At 35.6% G+C, this 23849-nt stretch overlaps 1 protein-coding gene across 2 annotated transcripts in view; it reads right to left on the bottom strand.

The window, feature by feature from the left end:
• Positions 1–23849, bottom strand: part of PIAS1 (protein inhibitor of activated STAT 1) — a 119211-nt gene that overhangs the window by 35357 nt on the left and 60005 nt on the right. For both annotated transcript variants that reach the window (XM_037010045.2, XM_073212066.1), the window contains exons 3-6: positions 5706–5790; positions 5405–5452; positions 2486–2576; positions 1697–1831 (exon numbers count right to left, since the gene is read on the bottom strand). In XM_037010045.2, the coding sequence (XP_036865940.1) occupies positions 1697–1831; positions 2486–2576; positions 5405–5452; positions 5706–5790 (359 nt within the window). The remainder of the gene's footprint in view (positions 1–1696; positions 1832–2485; positions 2577–5404; positions 5453–5705; positions 5791–23849) is intronic.

Here is a 23849-nt window from a genome sequence, read left to right as displayed (position 1 = left end):
CCCTCAGTGGCCCTATATGGTCTGGTCCTTTCTTGCCTCTCCAGCCTCATCCTGTACATTGCTTCTCTCCATTCTCTGCACTCTAGCCAGTGAACCCTTTCAATTTTTTGGAAAGAACTAGGCTCACCCTTGCCACTGGGCTGTTGTGCAGGTGATTTCCTCTGAACCTCTCACCTGATTCCTTCTAGCCTTTCAGTTCTTGGCTCAGCCACTAAATCCTCAGGGAAACCCTGCCTGACAACTCTTTCTAGATCAAAATGCCCTTTAATATACTCTAAAATCACCACACACCTCTCTTTTATAGTACTAGTTCACATTTGTGTGTGTGACCATCTGGCTCCTATCTCAGGCTCCGAAAGAGAAAGAACTTTTTCCCCTCACTTTGATACTACTAGTTTTCAGTACAGTGCATGGCATATAGTAAGCACTCAATAAATTTCAAATAAAATATCTATGAGCTTATATCATAAAACTTCAATAATAAAAAATTTTTGAATCCAGAAAAAGAATGCTAGACTAAGAAACAATACAGAAAAGATTTGGAAATGCATACAGGATAAATAAAAATCAAATGCATAGTAATAGTGGCATCTCAATCAGCACTTATTTGGCTAATGGTGTTAGAACTGGCTGGCTATTTTAAAAAATGAAAGTAAATTTTCATTTCATACAACACACAAATTGATGATGGATTAAATATTTAAAGGTAAAACAAGAAACCTCAAAAATCTAGGTGAAAATATAAACAAATATATATGTAAGCTTGGGAAAGGCAGATGGACTGAGCATGACGGGGCTGAGAGGGAAAGACTTAAAAAGGAAAAAAACTGGGTAAGACTTCACTCCATAATAATTTAAACCTTCTATGCATTAAATAATCACATAGAAATAAAAATAAAAGGCAAACAAACTGGAAACAAATATTTGTAACATGTGAAAGAGGCTTAAGTCTTAAGATCCGTAAGAAAAACTGCAAGAGAAATAGATACAGACACAATTTTGAATGTAAGTAATCACAAACATAAAATATTCAATCTCACTAATAATAAAAGGAATACTAATTAAAGCAATGTGGTGACATTATTTACCTACTAAAATTATAAAGATTTTACAGAAGAAAAAGCTCAGCATTGACAGGGTATGAGTCAACAGACACATGAATAAACACTGAAAGTCACAGAATAAATCTGAATATCTTTTGTAAGTCAATCTGTCGGTGTACAAAAAATTTCTTAAAATTCTGCATGCTCTTTGACTCAGCAATTCCACTTCTGGGAATTTACTCTAAGGAAGTTATCATGTATGTATGCAAAGCTATTGCTACAAGGATGGTCTTCAAAATGTTTTCTGAAACAGCAATGAATCAATCAATAAATCAAGTAAGTGCTCAACAATAGGGACCAGACTAAATTATGACATACTCACATTGGAATATGAAGTAGCCATTTAAAATCATGCAGATGAACATGTAACGACATACAAAGACGTTTATGATAAATTGCTGAGTGAAAGGATTAGGCTATAAAACACTGAATGCTGCATGATACCATTTTTTAAATGGAAAAATGTTGAAAATTCATTGTGAGATAAAAATAAATCCTTTTGCAACTCATTTTACAGTATGATTTACATATTAGTTCAGGTAGCCATGGAGATTAACCCCTCCTTATAATTCACAAATCAAAAATTTACTTACTCTTCCGATTTCTGCAGTCCAAGAAACAACAATGGTGTTTGGTACTGTTGTGGACAATCGGACAAGTGATGTGATATTAATTGGTCGGCTGGGTCGCTTTGGTTCCACACCATTTTTAGTAGGTGGAAGATAACCCTAGGGATGAAATATAATTTATTTCTACTTATTTTCTCTATAATCATTTCAACTTCCACTCCTAAAACAAAAACCTACAAATTACATCTTAGAAAATGTGAACATTTTTGTTAAAAAGAAAGAAGCAAACACAAGTTTCCTGTGTACTTTCCTAAACAACCCTACAGTCTCATTATAGTAAGTCTGCGAAAAATAGTTGTACTACAACTTGAAAATCTCTAAACTTTAAGAATTGGGATGAATTCATAAAAAAACTTGGGTAAGTATATAAGGAATATTTTTAAGGTAAACAATATCCACCTCCATATCCACCCTCTGTTTAAGGCATAGCACTCCTCAAATCTCTTCTCTACCAACAGACTACCAGATTTACAGGAATACCATTGAAGTTTTGTTGAAACAATTTCTTCTCCCCCAAATTCACTATCACACTGAAGCTAACACACTCAACTCCAAGTCCTCGGTTTTCTCTCCACAGCTAATGTCACAGCTGTTACTTGTACATAGTCGGTACAAGTGTTTAATTCAGTCACTTGAATATATATCCAAAATAAAGATGTTTTCTTAATGAAAATCTATGATTAACAACAACTGTGATGACTTATTGGCTAGCTATGCTGGCAATGCATTTAAAAAATAGCTTTTAGGACTTACTGGAAGGCTGCAGGGTTTTGTATTCACTTTCACACAAAGATTGGGTGGGAAGTGATCTTCTTGTGGACAACTGGTTTCTGATAAACAAAACCTAAACAATAAAGGACAAATTTAATTTCTTTTATTAAAGGATAACCTCATTATTATTTCTGTTCAGTAGATGATCTAAAAGATGGTCAAATTAACAACAACAACAAAAAACTATTAAGACCAAACATTTCACATGATAAATCATATTTAAACAGGTTTATAATAAATAATTCTGCCAATGTAGTTTCAGCAATCATGACCATCAACCTGTAAGTATCTTCATAATATTTCCAATCATCTGCTTATGCACGTTTGGCAGGGGAGGGCTCTGTAGTTGAATAAGTTTAAAAATTTTTGAATCAAAAATCACAAATTGTTTTTTTAATATAGAACATCTTAAAGCTGAGCTAACATGCATCTGCATTATTTCCCAAATTTAGTTGCCTATGAAACAATTTTTTTGGTTCTTAGCCAAAGATACTAAAAACCATACAAATCCATCGCCAGGACCAAGTTCTGTCCACTAAGCCAAGGTACTCCATTATTCCCTGAGAACTGAAGATGTTGAGTAATAACATGACTTGTACTATCCACATGTATTTAGAAAATTACATGCATAATCTTTTGAGCAAACCAAGAACAGCTACATAATTTATAAATCCTCTGTTAACTCTGCCATAGATCAAGAAATAAATTATTAATTTGCTATTTAAGATATCTATTCTTAATTACTTCCTTATTCCCAATATACAGTTGAGGCTCATTCCATCTTTACAGAATGTTCATAACACCTTTGAATTATATAATATGAAGAATGCTATCTCTGAATTCTATGAAATACTCATGAGTCACACAAGCATCTTCCCTCAACATCTGTAGAGTAGGGTCTTAATCTGCCAGCCATGGAATCTGTGTGTGAGAAGGGTACACAAAATGGGATAGTCTTCTATGTAAAATTTCCTAAATACATATTCATCATTATAGGGAGATATCTATAGCTTCCATCAGATTCTCAAAAGGATTAAGGATCCATATAAAGGTTAAAAATTGCTGATCTATAAAAATTTTCTCAAAAAATACTTGACAAACAGATGTCAAAGTTCATAGGGTCGTTTCTAACCCCAACAGAACCTTCTATTACAGGCCAGTTCTTTACATGCAACAGTAAGAGGATGACACAAAGTTGTTAATGAATTATTCCAATGTAGGGATACATTTAACACATGGATGCTGACTGCCTGAGCTATAGGAAAATAATTTATATGACAGGTTGACTCCTACTCAATTAAATAAAAAGTAAAAATCTGAACTAGCCAAACAAACTACAGGGGAAAAAAGAAAAAAGGGGGACAAAAGCAGAAAGTTTTTGAAGAAGTTCACAGGGGAGGGAAGGTGAAACAGGTACATGAATGAAAAGAGACTAGGAATCCCATTAATAGAGAACACACTGATACATTCTGGTCAAATTATTTTCATGCTTTAGATAAAAATTTATACAGAATTAGGATAGCAAACAGGTATATACTCCCAACCTAAATACACTGCTATTGCAGACCTATCGATGTGGGGATGAAAAATGACCATTTTTATTTAAACACAAAGAACCACTTAACAATCACCAAATATAATACAAAACGGTTTGTTTTTCATCAAGTTCTGCAGATAAATTTTTAACCATCAAGACTCCCTTAGAATCTCTGAATTAGAAAGTTGGTCATAGAAAGAAAACCTTCCTTTACAATGTGAACCATACCTGTTGCTGCTTGAAAGAATGCATGTACATTAATATAAAATACTGAGGATGCAACTAGATCCTTAGTTCTAGAGCTATGGTTTTTAAACTTAATTTTAGTTGTCTTGGGACTCTTTCTTCATATGAAAACCAACCCAGAAGTCAAACATGCAAAAACTTAGCAGCACCACTTGGGCTCAGAGGATGCTGCGAGGGCTGCTGGAGGAGGGAGGGGTGAGGCACAGGGGAGGTGGAATGTCACCAGAGTGTACAGGCTCCTAAGGGCGGCTCCAGCAACAGGGTGAAACCCACTATTTTAAAGGATGATGTCCCTACATATCAGTATAAACAAAATATAAATTGTTGAGGCAGGAAGTAAAAAAAGGGTTATTAGCAATATAAATTATGAAAGCATCCTACATTATTAGTCCTTTAATTTATTCAGTCACTGCCCCTGACAGCAGATAAAGTACCTTGAACACAGGAACATCTTTGTTAGTGCCTTCCAAAACCAAGCCCTCTACTTCTCCTCTGCTTTCTTACTGTTTCCATCACACTATTCTTAAGCCTACATTAGAGATTTTCTTTGTTCTACAAAGCACAGAGCAGGAACTTTAATGAGTTTTCTGACCTGTTAGTGTATTTATAATTTGTACATACAACTTAGTATCTGATTATTGACACTGGGCAGCATGTTTGACTTACCCTTCCCACTTCAGTGGAAAAAGCTTGCTGAGGAAAACAACTGTTTCGTATTTTCTGTTTTATTATCCCTATTGCCACAAAAACAGTGTAGGGCACTTAGGTTCATACATGTATAGTCATTGAGTAACAAGAGCAGAAGATAATTGATGTAAGCAAGAGAGAAAGACATATTAACATAGAAGATTTTTTAGATATTCTTAGGAGAGATGGGCTAAGAAAAAAAATTCAATAAGGGGCAGCTGTGAATCCATGTTGGAAAATTTTCCATTCATCTTTGTAAAACTATCAAGAGATGTCTCATATGGAATATTACTTATAGAATATTTAAATTAATGATTTAAAATGCAGGACAAGGCAAATTAGACTGTTTTGGTTTTGGTTAGAGTTTAAAATAAATCTTTTAGCATAGTTAACTTTTAAATTTTGGGTATATACTATAGTCAACACTGTACCTTAACTGGACCTGCACTGTGAAGTCACATTTGGTCCCAGAAATATCCCTAGAAAAGAGCAAGAACTACAATTATTTTTAAAATACGCACATGAAAACTGATTCAAAGATACCACCAAGCATAAAGTTTTTCAACTTAGTAGAGATATAACTGTTCTTAGGTTACCACTGTAATAACATTTCCAATATTAGTATTTGCTTACTAATATTCACCCACTATACTGTCTTAAAAAAAATCACTTAATATAAGACAGTACTGGATTCAAAGGCTAAACTGCAAATCACACTTGAAGACAACTTACATGGAACTACTGATTTGCTGCACTTGTTGTGGTGTCAATGCAAATGCAAAACAGGTTTCTCGAAAGCGCTGACTGTTGTCTGATGCTAAAGAAGAAAAGAATTATACTTTACCTTCAAATTCATCAATAGAGGACACAACAGAAAAAAAGAACCACACCATTCACATGCTTTTAACTGACTGGGATGTAACAGCTCTTAAATATATGTGGCAGTTGTAATATAACACAAATGGGCACAAAAAAATGGCTACTTTCAGACAGACATATCAGGATTCAAATTCAGGAAATACATAATCAAAGAAACACTAATAAACGTTAAGACAATCATATAAATGTTCACACCTAAAAAGCATATTTATAAAAAGACATACTGATATTAATTTTAATTAAAATAATGTAAACCCATTTAAAGACGCATGGTTTCTGAGCTAAGTAACAAACATACACACCTTGAGATCTGCACAGGTGAGATGACATTTGGTTTTCAAGGCAAATTAAGAAATTTATCATCCCCTGCCTAAATATACCATGCAAGCTTTATACAATAAATATATATAGTTTCTCCTATACTTGGATGATTTGACTTCAAATTTTGCCTGTGGTCACTATCTCAAGAAGGCAAGAGTTACAAAAAGGGGAGGAAGAGAATAAAGAGAGGAAGGAAGGGAGGGATGGGAAAGGACACACAGAGAAGAGAGCGAGAGAAAAGGCAGGAAGCACAGGTCAGTGTGGAGCAGTGATTCCTAAAGTGGCTGCTCTGAGCAACAATAGTTTATTGGCTTGTAATACACATTAAATATATTTTAAAAATCAGTGGTCAATATCCCTCTTGTTCACTAATATTTACTCAGTGATTGGCACAAAAAAGCACTAAATTATTGTTGAATGAATAAAAGATGATAGAATGGGAGCACTCCTAAAAAGAGCATAGAACAAAACACCCAACATATGAAGAATGGAGGAGGAGGAATAAGAAGGGAGAGAAGAAAAGAATCTCCAGTGTATATAAAAGCTCAATAAGCGAGCTAAGTTAGGCAGTAAGATACTAAAGAGGCTAACCTTGAACCTGTGGTAACCACGAATTTAAAGCCGGCAATGGCAATAAGTACATATCTTTCAATAGTCACACTAAATGGAAATGGACTTAATGTACCAATCAAAAGACACAGAGTAATAGAATGGATAAAAAAGCAAGACCCATCCATATGCTGCTTACAAGAGACTCACCTCAAACCCAAAGACATGCACAGACTAAAAGTCAAGGGATGGAAAAACATATTTCAGGCAAACAACAGAGAGAAGAAAACAGGGGTTGCAGTATTAATATCAGATAAAATAAGACTTCAAAACAAAGAAAGTAACAAGAGATAAAGAAGGACACTACATAATGATAAAGGGCTCAGTCCAACAAGAGGATATAACCATTCTAAATATATATGCACCCAACACAGGAGCACCAGCATATGTGAAACAAATACTAACAGAACTAAAGGGGGAAATAGACTGCAATGCATTCATTTTAGGAGACTTCAACACACCACTCCCCAAAGGATAGATTCACTGGGCAGAAAATAAGTAAGGTCACGGAGGCACTGAACAACACAGTAAAACAGATGGACCTAATAGACATCTATAGAACTCTACATACAAAAGCAACAGGATATACATTCTTCTCAAGTGCACATAGAACATTCTCCAGAATAGACCACATACTAGGCCACAAAAAGAGCCTCAGTAAATTCAAAAAGATTGAAATTCTACCAACCAACTTTTCAGACCACAAAGGTATAAAACTAGAAGTAAATTCTACAAAGAAAACAAAAAGGCTCACAAACACATGGAGGCTTAACAACATGCTTCTAAATAATCAATGGATCAACGAACAAATTAAAATAGAGATCAAGCAATATATGGAAACAAATGACAACAACAACACAAAGCCCCAACTTCTGTGGGACGCAGCGAAAGCAGTCTAAATAGGAAAGCATATAGCGATCCAGGCACACTTGAAGAAGGAAGAACAATCCCAAATGAATAGTCTAACATCACAATTATGGAAACTGGAAAAAGAACAAATGAGGCCTAAAGTCAGCAGAAGGAGGGACATAATAAAAATCAGAGAAGAAATAAACGAAATAGATAAGCCTCTAGCCAAACTAATTAAGAGAAAAAGAGAATCAACACAAATCAACAGAATCAGAAATGAGAACGGAAAAATCACAATGGACTCCACAGAAATACAAAGAATTATTAAAGACTACTATGAAAACCTATATGCCAAAAAGCTGGAAAACCTAGAAGAAATGGACAACTTCCTAGAAAAATACAACCTTCCAAGACTGACCAAGGAAGAAACACAAAAGTTAAACAAACCAATTACAAGCAAAGAAATTGAAACAGTAATCAAAAAACTACCCAAGAACAAAACCCCCGGGCCGGACAGATTTACCTCGGAATTTTATCAGACACATAGAAAAGACATAATACCCATTCTCCTTAAAGTTTTCCAAAAAATAGAAGAGGAGGGAATACTCCCAAACTCATTCTATGAAGCCAACATCACCCTAATACCAAAACCAGGCAAAGACCCCACCAAAAAAGAAAATTACAGACCAATATCCCTGATGAATGTAGATGCAAAAATACAATAAAATATTAGCAAACAGAATTCAACAGTATATCAAAAGGATCATACACCATGACCAAGTGGGGTTCATCCCAGGGATGCAAGGATGGTACAACATTCGAAAATCCATCAACATCATCCACCACATCAACAAACAGAAAGACAAAAACCACATGATCATCTCCATAGATGCTGAAAAAGCATTTGACAAAATTCAACATCCATTCATGATAAAAACTCTCAGCAAAATGGGTATAGAGGGCAAGTACCTCAACATAATAAAGGCCATATATGACAAACCCACAGCCAACATTATACTGAACAGCAAGAAGCTGAAAGCTTTTCCTCTGAGATCAGGAACAAGACAGTGATGCCCACTCTCCCAACTGTTATTTAACATAGTACTGGAGGTCCTAGCCATGGCAATCAGACAAAACAAAGAAATACAAGGCATCCACATTGGTAAAGAAGAAGTTAAACTGTCACTATTTGCAGATGACATGATATTGTACATAAAAAACCCTAAAGACTCCACTCTAAAACTACTAGAACTGATATCGGAATACAGCAAAGTTGCAGGATACAAAAATAACATACAGAAATCTGTGGCTTTCCTATACACTAACAATGAACCAATAGAAAGAGAAATCAGGAAAACAACTCCATTCACAATTGCATCAGAAAGAATAAAATACCTAGGAATAAACCTAACCAAAGAAGTGAAAGACCTATACCCTGAAAACTACAAGTCACTCTTAAGAGAAATTAAAGGGGACACTAACAAATGGAAACTCATCCCATGCTCGTGGCTAGGAAGAATTAATATCGTCAAAATGGCCATCCTGCCCAAAGCAATATACAGATTTGATGCAATCCCTATCAAATTACCAGCAACATTATTCAACGAACTGGAACACATAGTTCAAAAATTCATATGGAAACACCAAAGACCCTGAATAGCCAAAGCAATCCTGAGAAAGAAGAATAAAGTAGGGGGAATCTCACTCCCCAACTTCAAGCTCTACTATAAAGCCATAGTAATCAAGACAATTTGGTACTGGCACAAGAACAGAGCCACAAACCAGTGGAACAGATTAGAGACTACAGACATTAACCCAAAATATATATGGTCAATTAATATTTGATAAAGGAGTCATGGACGTACAATGGTGAAACGATAGTCTCTTCAACAGATGGTGCTGGCAAAACTGGACAGCTACATGTAGGAGAATGAAACTGGACCATTGTCTAACACCATACACAAAAGTAAATTCAAAATGGATCAAAGACCTGAATGTAAGTCATGAAACCATAAAACTCTTAGAAAAAAACATAGGCAAAAACCTCTTAGACATAAAGATGAGTGACCTCTTCTTGAACATATCTCCCCGGGCAAGGAAAACAACAGCAAAAATGAACACGTGGGACTATATTAAGCTGAAAAGATTCTGTACAGCAAAAGACACCATCAATAGAACAAAAAGGTACCGTACAGTAAGGGAGAATATATTTGTAAATGACAGATCTGATACAGGCTTGACGTCCAAAATATATAAAGAGCTCACACACCTCAACAAACAAAAAACAAATAATCCCATTAAAAAATGGGCAGAGGAACTGAACAGACAGTTCTCCAAAAAAGAAATACAGATGGCCAACAGACACATGAAAAGATGCTCCACATCGCTAATTATCAGAGAAATGCAAATTAAAACTACAGTGAGGTATCACCTCACACCAGTAAGGAGGGCTGCCATCCAAAAGACAAACAACAACAAATGTTGGCGAGGTTGTGGAGAAAGGGGAACCCTCCTACACTGCTGGTGAGAATGTAAATTAGTTCAACCATTGTGGAAAGCTGTAGGGAGGTTCCTCAAAACGCTCAAAATAGACTTACCTTTTGACTCAGGAATTCCACTCCTAGGAATTTACCCTAAGAATGCAGCACTCAAGTTTGAAAAAGACAGATGCACCCCTATGTTTATCGCAGCACTATTTACAATAGCCAAGAATTGGAAGCAACTTAAGTGTCCATCAGTAGATGAATGGATAAAGAAGATGTGGTACATATACACAATGGAATATTACTCAGCCATAAGAAAACAAATCCTACCATTTGCAACAACATGGATGGAGTTAGAGGGTATTATGCTCAGTGAAATGAGTCAAGTGGAGAAAGAGAAATACCAAACGATTTCACTCATCTGTGGAGTATAAGAACAAAGGAAAAACTGAAGGAACAAAACAGCAGCAGAATCACAGAACCCAAGAACGGACTAATAGGTACCAAAGGGAAAGGGACTGGGGAGGATGGGTGGGTAGGGAGGGATAAGGGGGGGAAGAAGAAGGGGGGTATTAAGATTAGCATGCATAATGGGGGCGGTGGGAGAAAGGGGAGGGCTGTACAACACAGAGAAGACAAGATTCTACAACATTTTGCTATGCTGATAGACAGTGACTGTAAAGGGGTTTCTGGGGGGGACCTGGTGTAGGGGAGAGCCTAGTAGACATAATATTCTTCATGTAATTGTAGATTAATGATAACAAAAAAAAAAAAGAAAGAGAAGGGGGATTACTCCCTGATAGGTTAAAACTAACTGTAAATCAATGATTAATGCATGCTTTAAATATCCTTAATTTTGATCATTTAAAGGGTGCAGATGATCAACTATGGAAATACACTTTTCTGATAATATCCCTTTCTCTTAAAAAAAAGCAGTTCCTGTGTGGTGATCTCCAATAAGTTCTTCACAATGGTATAAAGGGCATATCAAAGTGTGGGCAAAGGGTTTGTTTGTGTTTATACAGAGGATCAAAGCCTAATTTGGCTACCCAGAAAACGAATTAAGATACGATATGAAGAAGAACTTCCAACATCAACATTCTCTGGAAGAGTCATTCCAGAAGATGATCATCAAAAAACTTCAACAAAGATCCTGGCGCTGTTGCAGTTGTAGCTGCATTCATCCCACCAGTTCCTGGACTTGCCATTGGAATGAAGGAGATATCTAAGCTGGCCTGTGCATACAGTAAAACAATAAATTTGACTGGATCTATACTGTGGGAACTTAACCAAGAATTAGGAGAAGTGCAAATTGTAGCGCTCCAAAATCTTACAACTACAGACTATCTACTGTTAAAAGAACATATGGGATGTGAACAGTCCCCAGGAATGGGTTGTTTTAATTTGTCTGATTTCTCTCAGACTGTTCAAGTTCAGTTGGACAATACCCACCATATCATAGATATCATAGATAAGTTTTCATAAATGTCTAAGGTGCCTAACTGGTTTTCTTGGTTTCACTGGAGATGGCTGGTAATTATAGGTCTGCTTTGGTTATGTAACTGTACTCCTATTATGTCAATGTGTGTGCGCAATTTAATTAGTAGTTTAAAACCTATACATGCTTAAGTTACTCTACAAGAAGATATGTCAAAGAAATAATCAATCTTCCCATGTTTTCTTCTGTCTGCTACTTCTATAGCTTTTCTTCTTCCTTCCTAATTACAACCCTTAAGGAGAATCTGTGCCTCATATCAAAATTACTGAGTATCATAATTCTTCCAAGTGGTAAAGATACCTCAAGACAAGTGCTGGGCATAGAAGCCACAGGGCATAAATCTGCAAAGAAGTAAAAAGGTAACCTTTTCAAACAATATGGCTTCTCTCTCACTTACCAACTTTACATTTCCCTGTATGGCCCCAGAAGATGACTGGTTAGCCAGAGACGGGTAAGATTCCTCACGGAAGGAACAACCTAAGACAGGCACAGTCGCAGGGGGGCCATCAGGTGAGAAATCAGGGAACAATAGTGGTGAAGCTTAGAACCTCACCCCCCCCCCCTGTTTTGAGAGAAATCTTCTGCATCCGTGGATGTCTTGTTGCCCTTGTCTAGCTTGGATTAATACTTAGTCTATAGGCACACACCTGATCATCTACATTTGCCATCTTACAGCACTAAACTACATTTTCTACCTTTATCTTGCATCTACCTACCACTTCAGCATTTTATTTAAAAATAATAATAATAAGGGAGAAATGTGGGATTCACATATAAATCAAGTATAAAAATCAAATGAATATTCATATTTGACCTGATTGTTTATAGTTCATAATGCATGATCAAAACCGAAAGTTTCTGTGATGACTGCCCTTGCACTGTTCACCATGTAAGAACTTACTATGTAAGAATTTGTTCACCATGTAAGAACTTGTTCGTTATGCTTCAGATTGGAGACTGTTGAGAATTAGGCTTGGGGTGGATTAATGATTGTGTATTGAGCCCCCTATACAGAATTTTATTGCTGTTAACAACCATTTGATCAATAAATATGAGAGATGCCCTCTCAAAAAAAAAAAAGATGATGGAAATTAAGAAACACCAGATTAAATTATTTAAACTGTACTTTTCCAAGTTAGTATTCTAGAACAAAAGAATAACTAAAAAGTTAGTATCAAGGAACTCCTGGCCTGTGGGCTACTTAAATCTGTGTAGAAAAAGTGACTGGAGTTGGCCATCCTTGAATAAACTGGATTTGACCCTACTTGCAAGCAAAACTTCCGCTACAACTACTACCAAACTGCAGTATGTTATGACGAAAAATCTGTACAACGTATTACTATGAGAAAAAAAATGGAAAAGAGCAATTCTGATCTACAATTTCATCTCCATACAGGAATATCTTTTAAAGGCTAGATTTGTGTTTCTGCTTTTTGTTATCTGGGAAGCTTTTCCTTTAGAAAAAAAATCTATCCCCAAGAAACACTTATTAACCAGAAAGTTAATGTTAATTGTGAAGTACCAACCAGGCAAATGGTTGATAACCAAGGACCAGAATGGAGAAAAGCACACAGTTTCCTCTGCCAGGCAATACAGGTAACTCCTTTGCTTCTTAGAGGACATATCTCTGTCAAGATTTTAGTCCTGTAGGTTCAGCCTCATTTAGATTTCTGGCTCCATTCTAGAACAGTACTAAAATAATTTCTCAAGTACAAAAATTCACATTACTCTCTAGGCAAAATTTCAGATTCACTTTAGAGTATATGAATACAGAGTGTGGGACAAACACAGATCTAGACAGAGAAGATATGATTAAAATGACAAGGTTGCTTCTTGCACCCTACACGGAAATCAGGTTTATTATTTAATAACCCTTACTTACATCCTCTTTTTATATATAGATTATAATGCTCATGAGGTTATTAATATTTGTCTGGAAAAGCATCTTTCATATACTATGTGGTTTTCAGGCTTAATTTCTGCTATGAATGCCAGTAAAAAATTTTTGAGTTTGTCTTAGACATTAGGTTATCTAAAAACTCTTCTGAAAGTGAATTAAGCTATCATCATCCCTTTCAGAAAAATTCAGGCTAAACAGAATCATATACTCTTCAAAATGACAAAGAAGTCTTACAAGTCATCCAAAACAATGACCTCCAATGTTGAAGGTATGCAGTTCAGTTGAGTACACAAGATAATCAAAAGGGAAACAGGAAAACATAACTACCTGTAAAATAGAAGCTTTAAAAAGTTGAGGTTTTACATAAAATTTTTACATTTTATTTACAAAAATATCTAGAATTTTATGTAAAATCTTAACTTTTTTAACTTCCATTTTTTTGTTTTGTAACATATATAATATTAGTATAATAGTGTGATACATATAACATATATAGATAAGAGAGATATGGTACATGCAAAGTTATTTTGCTGAGAGGTGCATGTGATCAAATTAAGTCTACAGGCCACTGACTGAGAGAGTTCAACCTTCCTTTCAAACCTTCCATTCATACTTTGTTTGAACCCTTTTAGAGAGAGGGGAGAGTGGCCAGAAGGCAGAACAATGCTGGTGATGAACAGTTTAATTTTAAGAAAGCCTGCAGTCCTATAGAGAGTAGCAAAGTTTAATGGAAAGAGATGAGATCACATAGACCTGCATTTCAGATTGGTTTTGCTTTTTATTTGCCATGTGACCTTAGGTACTAGTTATCTATTCTGAGTCTGTTTCTTCTAATACTTAAACATAAACACATACATGTACACAAACCCCCACAGGATTATTTTGAAGAACATAAATGAGGTAAGGTATTTAAAACAACCAACAATTTTCCTGTCCCCTTTCCTCCCTATGGCCATATACTGAATCAAAATAGATAATGCTGCAACTTTCAGCCCCTGATGTCATACAGCATATCCAATGATAGTCATTCTTCAAATATTTTAGACAGCATGAGTATGCCCATCTCTCTCCACATCAATTGTTCCCATTCTATTTCAGGCAAAATTAGAATATTACTCACCATCCTGATCTTTCTTCTCTAGACATAGTGCAGGTCGTCACACACTTGAAGAGGCAGCAAGAACTGGACATACTCTCTCACAGCACACAGTATTCGTTCAAAATATTTGCTGCCCCTTTCTACTGGCCCATCACCATGGGAGGATTATACCTCTGTGACACTGACATTAGTCTTGGTCAATGAAATGTGACTGGAAGTGTACCACTCCAAGCAAACCCTTTTTTTTTGTTATCGTTAATCTACAATTACATGAGGAACATTATGTTTACTAGACTCCCCCCATCACCAATTCCTGCCCATATACCCCATTACAGTCACTGTCCATCAGCATAGTAAGTGCTGTAGAATCACTACTTGTCTTCTCTGTGTTGTACAGCTCTCCCCGCACCCCACCCCCACATTATACATGCTAATCATAATGCCCCCTTTCTTTCCCCTACCCCCCTTATCACACACTTCCCACCCATCCTCCCCAGTCCCTTTCCCTTTGGTAACTGTTAGTCCATTCTTGGGTTCTGTGAGTCTGCTGCTGTTTTGCTCCTTCAGTTCTTTTCTTTGTTCTTATACTCCACAGATGAGTGAAATCATTTGGTACTTATCTCTCTCCGCCTGGCTTACTTCACTGAGCATAATACCCTCTAGCTCCATCCATGTTGTTGCAAATGGTAGGAATTTTTTTCTTCTTATGACTGAATAATATTCCATTGTGTATATGTACCACATCTTCTTTATCCATTCATCTACTGATGGACACTTAGGTTGCTCTTCCATTTCTTGGCTATTGTAAATAGTGCTGCCATAAACGTAGGGGTGCATATGTCTTTTTCAAACTGGGCTCCAGCATTCTTAGGGTAAATTCCTATGAGTGGAATTCCTGGGTCAAATGGTATTTCTATTTTGAGCTTTTTGAGGAACCTCCATACGACTTTCCACAATGGTTGAACTAATTTGCATTCCCACCAGCAGTGCAGGAGGGTTCCCCTTTCTCCACAACCTCACCAAAATTTGTTGTTGTTGGATGGTGGTGATCCTTACTGGTGTGAGGTGATATCTTGTTGTGGTTTTAATTTGCATTTCTCTGATGACAAGCAATGTGGAGCATCTTTTCATCTGTCTGTTGGCATCTGAATTTCCTCTTTGGAGAACTGTCTGTTCATCTCTGCCCATTTTTTAATTGGATTATTTGCTTTTTGTTTGTTGAGGTGGGTGAGCTCTTTATATATTTTGGATGTCAACCCTTTATCGGATCTGTCATTTATGAATATATTCTCCTATACTGTAGGATACCTTTTTGTTCTATTGATGGTGTCCTTTGCTGTACAGAAGCTTTTCAGCTTGATATAGTCCTACTTGTTCATTTTTGCTTTTGTTTCCCTTGCCCGGGGAGATATGTTCATGAAGAAGTTGCTCATGTTCATGTCCAAGAGATTTTTGCTTATGCTTTTTTCTAAGAGTTTTATGGTTTCATGACTTACTTTCAGGTCTTTGATCCATTTTTAATTTACTTTTGTGTTTGAAGTTAGACAATGATCCAGTTTCATTCTCTTATATCCACTTTTGCCAACACCAGCTGTTGAAAGGGCTGTCATTTTCCCATTGTATGTCCATGGTTCCTTTATCGTATGTTAATTGACCATATATGTTTGGGTTAATATCTGGACTCTCTAGTCTGCTCCACTGGTCTGTGGGTCTGTTCTTGTGCCAGTACCAAATTGTCTTAATTATTGTGGCTTTGTAGTAGAGCTTGAAGTTGGGGAGCATAATCCTCCCTGCTTTATTCTTCCTTCTCTGGATTGCTTTGGCTATTCGGGGTCTTTTGTGGTTCCATATGAATTTTAAAACTATTTGTTCCAGTTCATCGAAGAATGCTGTTGGTATTTTGATAGGGATTGCTTTGAATCTTTAGATTGCTTTAGGCAGGATGGCCATTTTGACAATATTACTTCTTCCTAGCCAGGAGCATGGGATGAGTTTCCATTTGTTAGTGTCCTCTTTAATTTCTCTTAAGAGTGTCTTGTAGTTTTCAGTGTATAGATCTTTCGCTTCCTTGCTTAGGTTTATTCCTAGGTATTTTATTCTTTTTGATTCAATTGTGAATGGAATTGTTTTCCTGATTTATCTTTCTGCTAGTTCATCATTAGTGTATAGGAAAGCAACAGATTTCTGCATATTAATTTTGTATCCTGCAACTTTGTTGAATTCAGATATTTGTTCTAGTAGTTTTGGAGTGGAGTCTTTAGGGTTTTTATGCACAATATCATGTCATCTGCAAATAGTGACAGTTTGACTTTTTTAACAGTCTGGATGCCTTGTATTTCTTTGTTTTGTCTGATTGCCATGGCTAGGACCTCCAGTACTATATTGAATAAGAGTGGGAAGAGTGGGCATCCCTGTCTTGTTCCTGATCTTAGAGGAAAAGCTTTCAGCTTCTTGCTGTTCAGTATAATGTTGGCTGTGGGTTTGTCATATATGGCCTTTATTATGTTGAGGTACTTGCCCTCTATACCCATTTTGCTGAGAGTTTTTATCATGAATGGATGTTGAATTTTGTCAAATGCTTTTTCAGCATCTATGGAGATGATCATGTGGTTTTTGTCCTTTTTGTTGATGCAGTGGATGATGCTGATGGATTTTCTAACATTGTACCATCTTTGCATCCCTGAGATGAATCCCACTTGATAATGGTATATGATCCTCTTGATGTATTTTTGAATTTGGTTTGCTAAAATTTTGTTGAGTGTTTTTGCATCTATGTTCATCAGGATTATGGGTCTGTAATTTTCTGTTTTGGTGGGGTCTTTGCCTGGTTTTGGTATTAGAGTGATGCTGGCTTCATAGAATGAGTTTGGAAGTATTCCCTCTTCTATTTTTTTGGAAAACTTTAAGGAAAATGGATATTATGTCTTCTCTGTATGTCTGATAAAATTCAGCAGTGAATCCATCTGGTCTGGGTGTTTTGTTTTTGGGTAGTTTTTTGATTATTGATTTAATTTCATTGCTGGTAATTGGTCTGTTTAGATTTTCTGTTTCTTCCTTGGTCAGTCTTGGAATGTTGTATTTTTCTAGGAAGTTATCCATTTTTTCTAAGTTTTCCAGCTTGTTAGCATATAGATTCTCATAGTATTCTCTATTAATTCTTTGTGTTTCTCTGGGGTCCATTGTGATTTTTCCTTTCTCAATTCTGATTCTGCTGATGTGTGCAGATTCTCTTTTTCTCTTAATAAGTCTGACTAGGGGCTTATCAATTTTGTTTATTTTCTCAAAGAACCAGCTCTTGGTTTCATTGATTTTTTCTATTGTTTTATTCTTCTCAATTTTATTTATTTCTTCTCTGATCTTTATTATGTCCATCCTTCTGCTCACTTTGGGCCTCATTTGTTCTTCTTTTTCCTATTTCAATAATTGTGACTTTAGACTATTCATTTGGGATTGTTCTTCTTTCTTTAAATAGGCCTGGATTGCTATATACTTTCCTCTTAGAACCGCCTTTGCTGTATCCCACAGAAGTTGGGGCTTTGTGCTGTTGTTGTCGTTTGTATCCATATATTGCTTGATCTCTATTTTAATTTGGTCATTGATCCATTGATTATTTAGAAGCATGTTGTTAAGCCTCCATGTGTTTGTGAGCCTTTTTGTTTTCTTTGTACAATTTCTGGTTTTATACCTCTGTAGTGTGAGAAGTTGGTTGGTAGAAGTTCAATATTTTTGAATTTACTGAGGCTCTTTTTGTGGCTTAGTATGTGGTCTACTGTGGAAAATGTTGCATGTGCACTTGAGAAGAATGTGTATCCTGCTGCTTTTGGGTGTAGAGTTCTGTAGATGTCTGTTAGATCCATTTGCTCTAGTGTGTTGTTCAGTGCTTCTGTGTCCTTACTTATTTTCTGTCTGGTGGATCTGTCCTTTGGAGTGAGTGGTGCGTTGAAATCTCCTAGAACGAATGCATTCCATTTTATTTCCTCCTTTAATTCTGTTAGTATTTGTTTCACATATGTTGGTGCTCCTGTATTGGGTGCATTTATATTTATAATGGTTATATCCTCTTGTTGGACTGACCCCTTTATCATTATGTCATGTCCTTCTTTGTCTCTTGTTACTTTCTTTGTTTTGAAGTCTATTTTGTCTGATATTAGTACTGCAACCCCTGCTTTCTTCTCACTGTTATTTGACTGAAATATGTTTTTCCATCCCTTCACTTTTAGTCTGTGTATGTCTTTGGGTTTGAGGTGAGTCTCTTGTAAGCAGCATATAGATGGGACTTGCTTTTTTATCCATTTTATTACTCTGTGTCTTTTGATTGGTGCATTCAGTCCATTTACATTTAGGGTGATTACTGAAAGACAAGCAAACCTTTAAGAGCTATCCTTTGACTGCATTTCTTTCCAGTCTGCCTTCACTTTAGAGTGAAGACAATATAGAGCAGAGGCAATGAATCTGTGGCTACTAAGCAATGTAAGCAAAAAATAAACCATATTTGTTCATCACTGAGATTTATGATTGCTTATGTATTTATGACTGACATATCATTCCAGATGTGATGTGACTAGTACACTATTTTAATCCACAGAACAATCATGAAGAAATAGTATCTGCTCATGTATCAGATTTAGAAGTTGAGGTTCAAAGTAACCATGTAAATGTCAAGGCCTTATACTAGGTTAAGTAGAACCACACCTGGAACTCAGATCTACACATCTCCAAAGCCCCATGCTCTTCTCATTAGGTAAGTCTTTTGCTCCCCGATCTAGGTTATGTACTTCTACCTAGCACTGTATTAGATCATAAAAGTCAGAAAAGAATTACCCACTATCCCCTCATAACTATTTATCATTTTTACATATTTCCTTCCAGTCATTTTAATACTGAATTGTATATACACTTTGAAAGCTCACTTTTAAAAAATTACCCTTATCACACTTTTCAATTACAAGCTCCGTATTTTAATGATTGCATTATATTCCATAAATGGGGGAAAATGAAAATTTTAATTATTCCCTTAATAAGTCATTTAGATTTTCTCTAATTTTTCATTATTTGAAACAAACATCTTTGGGCTATGTATTTGTGTTTTGGGGGGGCAGTTATTATTTTCTTTGGATTAATTCCCAGATGTGGGATTTCTGGGTCCAAATGTATGGAAATTTCTATAAATCTTGACACATCACAAAAATGGTTTTCAAATGGTTGCAACACTATATATACAAGACTATTAGCAATTTATGTATCTACTAAGTGCACCCTACTCTGTCCTGCATGGGTGTTACTGGTAATTTAATGAGTGGATCCTGATAACACCTTAGTAGTTTAATTTGCATTAAAGAATTTTTCCCTGTTTGTTTTTACTTTTCCTATGTAATAGCCCAGTTTTGTGCTCACTTTTATATATTCACCTAAGGGTTTCATATATAAGAACACAACCGTTGGCAATTTATTGCAAATACTTCCTCCAGTCTGCTACTTTTTTTCACCTTGCTACATTTTTGGATGATAAAAAAGTTAAATTTTTATATAGTCTATTATGTTAACCATCTCCTCTGCAAATTCTAGTTGTTTCCCTTCTTAGGGTCAATCAATACAGAACTCAATTCTTTGGCTTATTGTTTCTATGTAATTATTAATCTACCTGGAACATATTTCAGTATGTGATATTTTAGAAATCTAAATTTGTAATTCCAAATTGCTTACAGTCGTACTAACACCATTTGTTAAATAATCCTTCCCTTTCTTACAGATATGTGTATTTCTTTTATCATATATCTTTATATCAAACATGTACATACCATTTTGGGGCTACAATGCCACTGGTCTTTTTTATCCTGGTGCTAGCACTTTTTTTTTTTAAATCTTTTATTAATGTATTATGGATATACTCTCTTATGAAGGGTTCACATGAAAGAACAATGTGGTTATTACATTTACCCATATTATCAAGTCCCCACCCCATACCCCATTGCAGTCACTGTCCATCAGTGTAGTAAGATGCCACAGATTTACTAATTGCCTTCTCTGTGCTACACTGTTTTCCCTGTGACCCCTCACACCATGTGTACTGAACATAATATTCCTCAATCCCCATATCCCTCCCCGCTGACCGACTCTCCCACACATCCTGATGCTTTGTATTTGTTTTTCTTTCCTTGTTGCACTGGTGAGAATCTCCAGTACTTTGTTGAATAGAATTGATGAGAATGGCTACTCACTGTCTTGTTTCCAATTTTTTAGGGAAAACATAGTACTTCTATGTAGTTTCAAAAAACTAAAGCATTCCATCAAACATTAAGAAAGAAGTAATACAAGCTCTAGACAAGCTCTTCCAAAAAAATTTTAAAGGGAATACTTCTCAACTCATTCTATGAGGGCAGTGTTACTCAAGTATCAATACAAAACGAAGACACTATAAGGAAAGAAAATTACCAATCACGAGCATAAACATTCTTAAGAAAGCTTTAACAAATTAAATATAACTATATATACAATAATCCATCATAACCCGGGAGATTTATCCCAGGAAAGCAGGGTTGGTTCAGCTTTCAAGTCACTAGATTAGCAAACTAAAAAAGAAACACCATACTGTCATTTCAGTAGATGAAGAAAATGCATTTGACAAAAATTAAGCATCCATTCTTGTTTTTTAAAATATTCTCAGCAAACCAGGAATAGAAGTAAACTTCTTCAACCTAATTAAAGGATTTCTATGGAGAACTTACAGCAAACATTAAAGGTAAAAACCTAAATGTTTTCCCTAAAAAATTGGAAACAAGACAATGAGTAGCCATTCTTATCAATTCTATTCAACAAAGTACTGGAGATTCTCACCAGTGCAACAAGGAAAGAAAAATAAATACAAAGCATCAGGATGGGAAAATAAGTAAATATATTTATCCACAGACAGTATGATGATCTCTGTAGAAAATATGATAGAATCTATAAAAAAACTATTAGAATAAGTGAATGTAGCAATGTAAAGTAATATACAAAAATCTGTTGTATTCCTGTATACTAACAGCAAACAATCAGAAACTGTAATGAAAAAAAAACAAAACACAATAGCATTGCCTCAAAACAAAATACTTATGGATAAATATGACAAAATAGGGGCAAGACCTGCACACTGAAAAATGTCAAACACTGCTCAGAGAAATCAAGGACCCAAATAAACAAAGAGATACTCAGTATCCATGGATGAGAAGATTCAATGATGTTAGTATGTCAGCTGTTTGCAAACTGATCTACAGACTCAGTGTAACACAATCAAAATCCTAGCTAGGTTTTTTTGTTTTTGTAGAAATTAACATGGTGCTTCTATAATTCATGTGGAAATGCAAAGGACCTTGACAAACCAAAACAACTTGGAAAAAGAACAACAAAACTGGATGGCTAACTTAAGTTGATTTGAAAACTTATTATAAAGCTACAGCTATTATGACAGTGTGAGGTTGATGTCAGGACAGAAAAATTCATCTATTGAGCAGAATAGAGTCTCAAAATATACCCACATACATATGAACAACTGATTTTTTACAAAGGTAGAAAAACAACTTAGTTGAAAAAGAAGTATTTTCAATGAATGGTGCTGGAACAACTGGATTACCCATATGCGGGGGAAAAAAAGAAAGAGCTTTCGATCATACAGTACAGCATATACAAAAATTAATTCAAAATAGGTAAGTGACATCATAGAAAATGGTAGAGGAGGAAGCTCCAGGAATTAGTCCCTCCCCCAGACAACCATTAAGCTAGAAAAAAATTATCAGTATCAATGATTTCAGAACTCTGGAACCTTATCAGACACTAAACAGCAAACAAGGAAGTGCCTGATGACAGACTGGTGAAATTTGTTAAGAGCTGTGTGAGAGAACTAGCAACTACCCCCTGTTCCTTAGCCCCACCGTGGCTGTGGGAACTGTTGCCCACATTCCTAGTGAGAATGGCTGTGCCAGTATGTTCAGAATGGATCATTTGGGGTTTTGAATTTTTGGGTCTGGCGGTTCCCTGAGGAGCCAGAGCAGATATTTCTCTTTGAAGGTCCCCTTTGGCTTCAGCAACTTTCTCAACAGCATCTATTAGAAAAGTTAAAGAGAAATACATTTTTTCACAGGGGGGAAGAGGAATCCAGACATATGAAGAAATCTGTCAGGTAAGAGGCTGATTGAAGAGACAGTGGAAGAGAAATTCACAGGACACACAAAACGAAGAATCAGACTTTATAAAAATAGTGTGCAAGTCACCATGTGAAGTGGTGCAGCCCTCAACAAGTAACAAAAGCAATCCCTGAGGACAGAGAAAATCTGATTTCAAGAATTAGCATATTAAAATGCTCAAAACAGCCAGTTTTTAACAAAAGACATACAGACCAATGGAATGCAACTGAGAGCCTAGAATAAATCCTCACATTTATGGTTAGTTCATTTTTGACAAGTATGCTTTCAAAGGGGAAAGAAGAGTCTCTTCAACAAATGGTGGTAGGAAAACTAGATATCCACAGGCAAAATAATAATGTTACATCTTCCTTTATATAATAAATACAAGTTACATCATATACAAAAATTAACTCAAAATGGATCAAAAACTACATTTAAAAGCTAAAATATAAAAATCTTAGAAGGACCCAATCTTCATGACCCTGAATTTTGAAATCATTTCTTAAATATGACACCAAAAGCACAGGCAAAAGAAAAAACAGATAAAATGGACTTCACTAAAATTAAAAACCTTTGTGCATCAAAGAACATAATTAGAGAGTGAAAAGACAATGCAAAGAATGGGAGAAAATATTTGCAATCATATATCTGATATGGGTTTAATACCTAGAATATATAAAGAATTTCTACAATTCAACAATACAAACAACCCAATTTTTAAAATGGTAAAAAAAACTTAAATAATTATTTTTCTAAAGAATATGTATAAAAGGCCAATAAGCACATGAAAAGATGCTCAACATTATTAGCTATTACAGAAATGCAAATCAAAACACATACCACATACACAAAACCAGACACCACTTCACAATGACTAGGATGGCTATAATTAAAAATCAAATAAAAAATAACAAGTGCTGGTAAAGATACAGAGAAACTGGAATCCCTTGTGCACTGATGACAGAAATACTAAATTGGTGCAAATGCTGTGGAAAACTTGACAGTTTTACCTTAAGACCTGAAATTCCACTCCTAGGTGCATACGACCCCAAAGAATCAAAAGCAGGGACTCAGGTACT

This window comes from Manis javanica, chromosome 8, assembly GCF_040802235.1.
Source record: "Manis javanica isolate MJ-LG chromosome 8, MJ_LKY, whole genome shotgun sequence".
In the NCBI taxonomy this organism is placed as follows: Eukaryota; Metazoa; Chordata; class Mammalia; order Pholidota; family Manidae; genus Manis; species Manis javanica.
This window is presented reverse-complemented; position numbering and strand designations above follow the sequence as displayed.